General features: G+C 35.2%; 1 protein-coding gene across 1 annotated transcript; it reads right to left on the bottom strand.

Moving 5' to 3' along the window:
- Nucleotides 1–9,244: 9,244 nt before the first annotated feature.
- Nucleotides 9,245–11,243, bottom strand: LOC142614994 (uncharacterized). Its single transcript, XM_075787637.1, has 2 exons — nt 10,331–11,243; nt 9,245–9,450 (listed from the first exon to the last, which is right to left on the bottom strand). The coding sequence occupies exon 1, from the start codon at nt 10,874–10,876 to the stop codon at nt 10,349–10,351; it is 528 nt and encodes a 175-aa protein (XP_075643752.1). The 5' UTR covers nt 10,877–11,243; the 3' UTR covers nt 9,245–9,450; nt 10,331–10,348.
- Nucleotides 11,244–11,598: the final 355 nt, after the last annotated feature.

Genomic DNA, 11,598 nt, shown 5'->3' with positions numbered 1-11,598 from the left:
TAGTTCTGCTTTGTTACTTAACTACTTTCTTCATATAGACTATTTTGTACACACCTTTCTATTAATCTCATCACAATGCGTTTGTTCGCCACTTTTTCTCAGGCTATCCAGGAGGTTTTTGTGGCTGAAAAATGGGTACAAGAAGCTCGGAGCAAGACTAATGCCAAGATCAAGGTCAAGGTAGAAACTGAAAAAGTCCTGGGCCAAGCTGAGCATGAAAAGAAGAAGCTTGCTGATAAGCTGGTGGAAGAGGAGTAACTAAGGAAGAGCGCTGAGGCTGGTCTTAACACGGCTGAGGCACAAGCCAAGGAGTAACATAAGCAACTTCGAAGCAAAAGAGAGGAACTTGCCACTGCCCAATAAGAGATTGAACGCTTGAAGGGTGAATTGGCGCAAGCTAAAGAAACGGCTCGTACCATCAAAGAAACTGTTGATGCTGCATTGCTTGCTTCCTTCAACAAAGGGGTTGAAGAAACAGAAACCCACCTAGTAGAAGAAACAGAAACCTGCCTAGTTAAAGAATTCGCTGAACTATGCAGGGAATATTGTCAACAAGTATGGACAGAAGCCCTGAATGTTGCTGGGGTCCCTGCTACTTCTGAGTGGAGAAAAGCTGAAAACATGTGGATTCTCCCAAACATTCGCGTGATTGAAGCTTTGCCTCCTTCAACAGCCTCTAAGTCAGCGCCTCCTATCCAAACCTCAGTTGTCCAAGACCCACGTCCACAGGCCCTGATCAGACTGCAGCCCAGGATGAGGAAACTAATAAGGGTTTGAACAAGAAAATTGACCAGGTTGACCCTTCACTTAGGGCGAAAGACAAAGGAAAACAAATCATGACCTCGTCCGAGGTGAAGTCTTCCACCGTTCCTCTTGTTATCAAGGAAGTAGCTCCTCAATCCAAAGAAACTGGTCAAAAAGGGGCAAAGAACAAAGCAAAGGAAGCATAGACCAAGTCCTAAGAGAACCCTCCAATGAAGGCTAAGACATGAGCAGCTTGGAACCCTCTCTCTTCCGACCTTTTGTTTTAATTCCAAATAGCACTTCTTCATTTCTTTTTCTTTTTTTATCTATTGTTTTTATTTTTAGTGTAATCAAATACATTCTCAATGACAAGTTTAAGATTTTGATTTTTACTTCCATACAACTTTCACTCGTTGGGAACGTTTAACACTTGCTGACAGTACCACAAACATACATATTATGAATGACTTAGCGCGCAAATGAACAGGGTAGGCCTTGCCTATACACTAAATAACAACAACAATTTGACATAGAGATAGTTTCGTTTTATGGATTAATGCCTTCAATCAATAATTTGTATATTGAAATTATGTTATGCAACAGCAAATAGTTAGGCACATAAAAGAATACGTGAACTTAATATGGCCAAAATTTTGAAACTAGACTTCACGTGAAACTTAGGCACAAAATAACTCACAAACCTTACCTGAATATATGGTCCGAGAGCTAAATATATCCCAAATTCTATTTGATCCTTAGAAAGTTGGATAGAAGTGTTAAATTCTCCAAAGTAAATGATCCAAGGACCAGGCGTAACTAAAGTTCTTTCTTTAATATTTAATAAAGATATTAATTTCTACAAGGTATGTGGTCCAAGGAGCTAGACATGACTAAGTTTCTGTTTGATACTTATTAAAAACGCACTGAAATGTTAATTTCCCCAAAGTAGATGATCCGAGGACCAGACATAACTAAGGTTCTGTTTAACATTTAATAAAGATATTAATTTCTACAAGGTACATGGTTCGAGGAGCCAGGCATGACCAAGTTTCTGTTTGATACTTATTAAAAATGAACTAAAATATTAATTTTCCCAAAGTAGATGATTCGAGGACCAGACATAACTAAGATTTTGTTTAACATTTAATAAAGATATCAATTTCTACAAGGTACATGGTCCGAGGAGTTAGGCATGATCAAGTTTCTGTTTGATACTTATAAAAAATGAACTGAAATGTTAATTTTCCCAAAGTAGATGATCCGAAGACCAGACATAACTAAGATTCAGTTTAACACTTAATAAAAATATCAATTTCTACAAGGTATGTGGTCCGAGGAGCCAGACATAACCAAGTTTCTGTTTGATACTTAGGTAAATGAACTAGAAATCAACACAACACCATATTAACAGAAAAATAATGGCAGAAGTGCCTTTCATTAATAATAATACATTCGTAAGTTATTTACATTCCAAGGACGTAGTATAGCTTTTTCATCTAAGTCGACAAGATAATATGCCCCTATACCAACTACTGACGTAATACGATAAGGTCCCACCTAGTTAGGTCCTAATTTTCCCCATGCTAGGTTCTTGGCTGTACCCATGACTTTTCTTAATACCAAATCACCAGGGGCTAATGGCCTCAACTTCACATGAGAATCATATCATTGTTTAAGTTTTTGCTGAACCATAGCATTCTCTCGTCGTTCCTCAATTAGGTCTAAGCCTTTTTCCAGTAAGTAGTCATTACTGCTAGGGATGAAGGAGCTCGTTTTTAATGTTGGAAACACATTTTCTATGCTATTAATTTATATTACATCAAACGGTAGACATTCTAAAAATGAGTAATCCAAAGGCATTTATTATCTCTACTTTATCTGTCATTTATCTTAAATACATATATATATATATATATATATATATATATATATATATATATATATAACTCATTCCAAAATTATAACTCATACATGTACATGTTTACAAAATAACCTTATATGAAAACACTTTTGCAAACCGACTAAATGGATTAAAGTGGCATGATAAATTAGGGGTTGTTTGGTAGACTTGTTTAAACACGTGTTTTCAGTTTTTAAACAACATTACATGCATTTTTACACACTTTTTCATCCATACGTATTTAAAAAAAAAAAAAACTAAAAACTGTTATTTAAACACACGTACCAAACGGGCCATTAATAATTGGGTGGCTCATGGCTGAAAGGAGGAGTATGGAATTGGGGAATGGAATTGAACCTGTGAAAGAAGGAAAATAATATTAAAAGAAAAAAAATACAAAAATATGTGGCTGGGGCTGGTAGTTCAGATTCCTTGAGGGAGGGCCATCACTTACCAATTAAGATATTTTGTTTTTTCAACCAATTGGCTAGAATAGATTATTTCGTGGGCCATGAGTATACACGTGGTCCCCCCCCCCCCTTTTTCCCGCCGTATTCATCCGTAAAAGAGAATTGTGGCCGCCTAACATGCATTTACTGGGCCCCAAGAAAGAATTGTCACCAGGTATTTGGTTGTTTTCCCAATGGGAAAGCCCTATTTACAACGAAATTTCTTCCCCTATGACCCTACAAAATTCTAAGATGATAATACCCAGCTCACTAGCTGGGCCCGCTAACAACAACAAGACTAGTTTTTTTTTGGTACAGGGGTCAAATTTTGGAAATTTCAGTCATTGCACTTATTTTAGTGTATCTATTTGCTTTGCTTTTCCTTCTTTTTCGTACTCTCAACAGTTTTAAAAAGAAGATTCGAATTGTTTATAGTTGGATGGTTGCTCCTCTTTGAACCCAATGATTTTATTAATTTAGCCCTTCAAATCAACCACTAACGACCCTTCTCTTCTAAACCCTATACCCAAAGATCAATATCAGAAAAAAAAAATATATATATATATATATATATATATATATATATATATATATATATATATCCTATGGAGAATTATCTAATTTATTATATGAGATCTATACATTATGAGATACAAGATGTAAATATAAAATGTATGAGATTTTTTTATTGAATTGAAGATTTTTGTTTTTGTTTTTGTTTTTGTTTTTGTTTTATTATAAAAAAATAAAAAAGAAGAGAAGAGAAGATTTATACTTCTTGCGAAATGCAATGAAATGAAATGAATACCATCCCTAGCTACGTCAATAATCCGACGGCATCAGTTCGGTCAAAGTCAACACCGTCCACCGTTTCCAGAACCCACTCGAACACGTCGTCATTTCTAGAAGACTAGTAAAAGCTAATGAAGCTAGCGTGATGACACTGCTAATTGCACGAGTGTAGTGGCATTCAATTCCCGTAGAATATATATATATATATATATATATATATATATATATATATATGTATGTATGTATGTATATTTGTAATATAAAAGGTAGAACTTTATGGATTTTCAAAGTTGTACTAAACATACTAGTTTGTTGGAGCTAAACTCATTTAGAAAATATAAAACAGCTCATGAGTCACGGTCCTCATGGATTTTTTAATTACAAATCATTAGTTAAATCTCACAACAGGAAAAATCTCAAAAAAAAATTACAAATCATTGGTTAGTCAAAGTTCTGTTTGCATACAGTTTATTTTGTTTAAACTAAAAATTTATTATTGAAAGTACTGTAAATAAAGATAAAAATTAGTTGAAATAGTATAATGAGACCGTAAATAGTACCAAAAAGTGCAATGAGACTCATGAATAGTAGCAAAAAGTGCAATGAGACCCATAAATAGTTGCAAAAATAAGCTGAATAATAAAATAATTTTAATTTTTCATTGGTATCCAAACGTACACTAAGGGTCCTTTTGGATATAGCTGAAAATTGAAAACTGAAACTGAAAAATACTGTAGTAAAATAATTTTTTAATGTGTAAAAAATACTGTTCACGCATAAAATTACTGTTCGTTGGCTTAAAATCACTGTTCATGGCCAATGAACAGTGCACAGTGTGTGTCCAAGAAGAAGAAAAAAAAAAGCGCTGAAACCACAAAATGCAAACGTGGGTAGAAATCATTTCCACCCAAACGTACACTAAGTGTTTGTTTGGATATCATTTATTGCTGAAAACTGAAAATACTATAACAAAATAATTTTTAAATGTGTGAATAGTGAAAAATTTGCTAAAATTCTTACTTGCGAGTCTTGTGAACAGTACACGAGACTCAAACAAAAAAGGTTAAACGCAAATTTTTGTCCTATTCAATGCAATCCAAACAGAGGCTAACTTGAAAAGTAGGACTTTCTTAAAATTTCCATTTTTATCAAAGTATGAGATTTTGGTCCCCACAAAGCGAATAATACAAAAGTAGGTTTTAATTAGTTCATGAATAATATCTTGTTATAAAATAAAATGTTTGTAATTCAAATTTCCTTTACACCAAAAATCAATGAATGTTATCATCAACGTTTTTTTTTATTAATAATTATAAAAAGTAATCAATCTGTTAGTGCTTGGTTGAGTTCATATGGTGGGGTACAATTGGGAATCTTGGGCGTCAAGCCTTTATAATTAAACTTTAAAGTCGTCCACATCACTGAGTTTTATAGAATTTCTAGAAGCAATATAAAAATGAAAAAATCCAACAATTATCTGAAAAAGATCTAAGTTGTTGATGTTTAGAGCATCTTGATTGGGTTTTACAGCCACCAATTTTGGAACTTTTCAAAGTTGAGGAAAAAGCTTCAAAACTTTCATGATTTCTGTTGTATTTCTGTGGTGTTGCAGATAGATTTGTGTATTAAGCTACATGGTTGTTTTAGGCTTTTTGGAAAAACTATGGCAGTCGACAAGAAAGAATACAATAATAAAAAACTTGGAACTATAGATTTTTTATGTTTAACTGAGGAGGACCACCGTCACTCTGCCACTGGAGTTTGGGCAGGGACGGAGCCAGAACTTAGAGTTAAGGGGGGCGGCTCTGCTGTTGGTTGTGTACAATACCTTTGGCCTTCGACTTTGTTGCTACTTAGTCGTTTAGTTACTAGTTGTTTAAAATTTTTTAAAGGGTTAGATTTTTTGTTTTAAGTAAAATTGGCTGATCAGGCTTAATTTTTTATTTTTTTTAGTTTTACTATTGATAATTTTTGTTGTTGTACTAATTTTTTTGAGCTTGTATATTTCTTTTTTAGATTTTAAACATATAAATATTTTTTAATGGTCTTTAAAATGTGGAAAATGTTTGAACTACAAACCTTTTTACAAATTGCTAATAATGTAAGTGGTAAGCCCAAATGCGAACCAATAAGAATTTATTACCTTAACCGTCTGTAAAAATGTTATAGAAAAATTTGTGACTATAACAATACTCTTAAAAGAATCAATGATATTTTTAAGGGAGCAAAAGTGTAATTTTCTAAAACAAAATTGCTAAAATTAGTACCTAATATATATAATAATAATAATATTTTTTTTTAAAAGGGAGGGGGGCCATTGCCCCCCCAAGTCCAAACATGGCTCCGTCCATGAGTTTGGGGATGGTGGTAGTGATGGCGATGGTGGTGGTGAAGCCACCAGCAATAGAGATTGAGGATGAAAGTGAGTTTTATTTTTATTTTGAAAGTTTTGAAATATAACAAGCTTGCTGTGATGCTGGCTAGGCTAGTGACCTAGTTGATTGTCACTCTACCCACTAGCTACATTGTTTTGTTGAGGTATACTCCAATTACATAGGTTTCTTAGAAACAAAGCACTGTTTCTAGGTCTTCTACAGAAGCTAAATATCATAGTTTGACTTCCACTACTGATGATGCTTCTTAAAGATCTAGGCATTTATTTTTCAATTCCTCCCCTTCTATGGCACCCAATCCTATCTTCCATGCACGTACCAAGCACAATGAATTCAGACTACCATTTCATTAGGGAAAATGTTTTACATCGTGATATTGTTATTCAATTTGTCTCCAATGCAAATCAACTTGCTGATATTTTTACCTAGAAAGCACCAACGTGGCTACAGGAGTGCTGCACCAACGTTCAACATGGGGTGCAATGGGCAACGCCACTGCTCGTGTGTTGGTGCCACGTCGGATTTTTTTTTTTCTCGTTTCTAGATACACGCCAATTCATGCTGACTCGGGCTGATTCGCACTAACTTGGGCCGATTTAGGTCAAATCGGATTGTATCAGCTGGCCGAAACCGACCGATTTAGGTCGATACTGGCTAATTTAGTTTGATACCAACCGATTCAAAGTGATACCGGCTTTGAATCGTGCCAAAATGAAAGTAAAAAATTATTTTTTTTAAAAAAAAGAAGAGTGCAAAAACATCTTTAAAAAAAAACCCTAAAACCATCACTGCCTCCCTTTGCTCTCTACTCTCTACTTACCTACCGCACAAACGTTCAACGTGAGGTGCAGTGGGTGACGCCGTTGCCCACACGTTGGTGCCTCGTTAGTTTTATATATATATATATATATATATATATATATATATATATATATATATATATATATATATACATTTTTTTTTCTGGATACGCACCAACTCGAGCCGATTGGTGCCGAATCAAGCCAATTAGCACTGATTTGGGTCGAATCGGATTGTATTGACCGGCTGAAATCGACCGATGCAAGCCAATACTAGTCGATTTAGGTCGATACCAATTTTGAATCAAGCCAAAATTCAAGTAAAAATTATTATAAAAAAAGAGTGCAAAAATATCTTCTTTTAAAAATAAAAAATAAAAAACCCTAAAACCATCACTGCCTCCCTACTCTCTTCCTCTCTCCGCCTTCCTCCCCATATTCTAATTTCAGTGTTTTAGTTTCAAACTTGTGGATTGTATTTAATTTATAAACATCATGTTTTAATTATTATCTACTATTGCTCTTAAATTTGGTATATTTTTTATATAATGTGAAAAAGTATGCTTAGCAATATATAGAAAATATAATTAAAAATATTTTTAATATTTTTTTAATTGCCGCACATGCACCTTACCTTTTCAAAAATTGCTTAGTCCCACACCTGCACTCGCGCTTCATAGATTCTTTCTAAGTGCCTTGCTTCTCCTGCCTATACCAGATTACGAGCCAAACTCTTACTTACTGTAAGGAATTATTCGATTGAGGGGATGTTAGAGTGTAATCATCCACATGTGCTGTTAGTGTTATTACTAATCTAGTCAGCACTCACACACGTGTTATCTAAGGCAATTAGAGTTAGTTACAGCCACTGATCTGTTATGTAACTGTTAGGCTTGTAATTATATATGTACAAGAACATTCAATCTTTTTACTCTCTCTATTTTCCCCAATTCTTGTTTCAGGTTAAACTCTTTCATTGTTTTACACAAAGAAATCAATACAAAATTGGGTCCATTACATAATCATTTTGTTAAAATATATTAGATTAACACCGTTAACCTCCATTTTCAACTAATTTTTCACTGAAAAAATCAATTAAACTAATTTCTCCCAAATTAAACAATAGACCCAAAATAATCAGTAACCCACAAGTCCACAACCAAAAAACATGTGAGTACCAGCGTTGCTTAGTTTTGTTCAATATATACTGGGTAGCTGGGTGCCATTGGCAATCTTAGGCGTCAAGTCCTGAAAGGAAACTTCAATTTGGGTTCTTTAATTGAACTTAAAGTTGTCCACGTCACTGTTTTTGCCACAAATTTGGAATCCATCATAAGTTGAAGCCCACCAACTTGATCTTGATAATGGATTAAATCACTCTGTGTGGGGGGCACTATAATTTATAGCTGATATTTACATATTGAACAGTCCGGTCAACAATTCAAGCGACGAAAGCCAGGTTTCTTGTTTAAGTGAAAAAAAAAATGTTTGTTTTGTGATTTTTTTAAGTGAAAAATTAGTTTTTAAAAATGCCATTTAAGGGGGTTAAAAAGTAAATCGTACTAAATTAACCAAAATTAACAAAGGGATTAAATTGACAAAAACTAAATCTCATAGACTAATTTGACAACTGGAATAAAAGTGAAGGTACTAAATTAGATTTTAGCTTGTTTTTAGAATATACATTACCGATATTTACTAGCTGAGCTTGGGACAATATATTAGCCCAACAACAATGAATACTCAACATTTGTTTGCGCTCTACAACAGGTCAACAGCCCATTGTTGTTTTTGATGGTTAATAACATTGGAATTTTGTAGTAACTGCGCATAAGATGCAAATGTACACGGACGTGTCACTGCAAAGTATGCTAGGAATACTCAAAAGTATATGAAATATTGAACAAGGCAACTCATACATTGCAGCGACCAGCACTCAAGCTTGTTACATCCTACATCTATGGTGGCACGCTAAGACACAAGCAAAGAAAGATACTAGTGAATGCAAATCAAGTTGAGAAACAGGATTTCATCTAGCTTGAGCTAGCTGGGAAAAAGAACACAGTTCAAATCCAACAACTATCATTGACAAACCCATTTATGATTCCCAGCTATGCCTCAAACACTCACACAAGACACGATTATTAAATAAACAACAAAGGGGGAAAAAACTTAAATGACATTAGAGGGATTGTCGGTCTACATAACTGAAATTCTCATCAAAGTACTAATACTCAGTCATCCAAAACGCTTAACATTGTTCCATAATACAAGCACATAATATTATATAAAACTACTACCATCCAATAGCATAGCCCCCCAAGTAAGGATGGATGAAACTGTGTGGCGGCTCTGAAGTTTTGATAATCCATCTGCATAACAAAACCAAAACAATAGAGTATTAGAATCAATACCACATTCTCTTGTGCCTGAATCAAATACCAAGCATAGTAGACTACAGTGGACATGTGATTATTGCATTTCACAAACAAAAAGAACCAAATTGCTGATGTTTGATTATCATTTAGTCCAAGCATTTGTAGTTTTTCCCTCGCCCCCAGCTCTGTTTTGGGGTGTTTTGTAATGGATAATTCAGCGATGACTTGCTCTCACCTTGTTCTGCTTTCTTAGCTTAATATAAATTCGTATTTACCAATTAAAAAAAAAAATTAGTTCAAGCATTTTATCATGTAACATCCATTAGAAATGAAATAAATCAATAAAATGGAGCTCCAAACAGAGAATTAAGTCAAATAGATATACAAGGGCAACTTAGCAATACAATAACAAACCAATACAGAACAGAGATAAGAAACAGTTAAACAACTAGCACGCATGAAAAAAAAAAAGACCTTGTACAGAACCGCAAATACCCCATGTTAGCTCCTAACCTCAAGAACAAACCATGAACCTTACCAATGCAATAACAAACCAATACAGAACAGAGATAAGAAACAGTTAAACAACTAGCACGCATGAAAAAAAAAAAGACCTTGTACAGAACCGCAAATACCCATGTTAAATAACAAAAAAAAAACCCATTACAGAAACTCAAACACCCAAATAATCAGATCAGACAAAATGTTAAAAACTGGGAAAACAAGATCCAAACCAATGGGAAAAAGTAAGTTCACACACACCAAAATAGAACCTCAATCAGAATCTCTAAATTGTAAACTACACAATCCATTACATTTTGATAAATCTTTAATCCAAACCAAACAAACATGTAAAGAAAGAAAAAGAAATTACCTTTCACTACTTATACACCTACACCCTCAACGCAGGAGCAGGACTCTTGATCGGCTCCGGCAGGTCTACAACCCAATTAGGTTCAGGCCTCACAGTCACATCGCTCAATTCGTAAGGCTCCAGTACCCTTCCGTTTGAGTCATCCGGCTGAGATAACCTCTCCGGATTCTCCTCCTCGCTACGAGGCCGGTTGTAGCGAGCAATGGCATAGACGACTAAGAGGCCGCCTGTTAGAGTTAAGATACCCAACAACGCGAGCGGCACGAGTGGTGGTCGACTTGGTGGTGGTGGTGGTGTGGTGTCTGGTGGTTGCAGAGGTTGGCGTGGTGGTGGTGGGGGCGATGGGTGGAAAGGTGGGAATGGAGGAAACTTTAGCGGCGGCGGCGGCGGCGGTGGTGGTGTAGGCGAAGTGAGAGGAGGGGGAATAGGGGGTAAGGCTGGTGGAGAGACGGTTGGATCTGGCCAGAAATGAGTGATTGGTGGTGGCGGAGGCAGCGGTGGGGTTGGTGGTGCGATGGTTAACAACGTGATCAATATGAAAAACATGACATCTATGGTGGCGAAAGTATATTTGGATTTCGAGGGTAGAGGTATTTGAAGTTTGCTTTGAAAATGAAATTGCCATGTAAAGGCAGGCTTTTTTTATAGTTGCTTGGAGCACCACTGTTTGATACTTGGTTTGGTGAGATAAGAACGAGAAGAAAGCAGTTTGCCATTACAGACTTGGCACCGACCTTTACAGGCTTTACTAGTTTGACAACTCTGCATTCTGCACTACTATAAAAAGCCTAAAATACCCCTACTAGTAATACCTAGCTAGTGAGGTTGTAGTGACTACTAGTGGCTACACCCACTGCTTATTCTTCCCGCTGTGATCTTTTTCGTGGAAGACTGGGCTTCTCTGCAGCATTTTTTAGCTCATACCGCTCATACTTATCTCATCCAAGCGGATTAAAGTAAAGATTTCTAAATTAGAAAACTATCTCATACCGCTTAATCTAAAAAAAAAAAAAAAAAAGGTTATTATTATTTTTTTAATATTGAATATATTGTCAAGATGTAAGGAAATATAATTATAAAATATTTTAATGGTGTTGCATATCAGTTTTATATTTTAAAGCCTTGGTTTTTAGGGATCACGAAAAGCACTAAGTTGATGTTCCCTACCACCTAGCCAAAATGTCAAGTTTTCAAAATTGGGTTAACGTAATTGTTTCTTCCTGCTAGTGGCCACACAATTGCAGTATCATACTTTAATTACAGAAGTT

This window comes from Castanea sativa, chromosome 11, assembly GCF_040712315.1.
Source record: "Castanea sativa cultivar Marrone di Chiusa Pesio chromosome 11, ASM4071231v1".
In the NCBI taxonomy this organism is placed as follows: domain Eukaryota; kingdom Viridiplantae; phylum Streptophyta; class Magnoliopsida; order Fagales; family Fagaceae; genus Castanea; species Castanea sativa.
This window is presented reverse-complemented; position numbering and strand designations above follow the sequence as displayed.

Coding starts and splice junctions, on each gene's coding strand:
- LOC142614994 (XM_075787637.1), bottom strand. CDS start 10,876: ATGTTTTTCATATTGATCACGTTGTTAACCATCGCACCACCAACCCCA.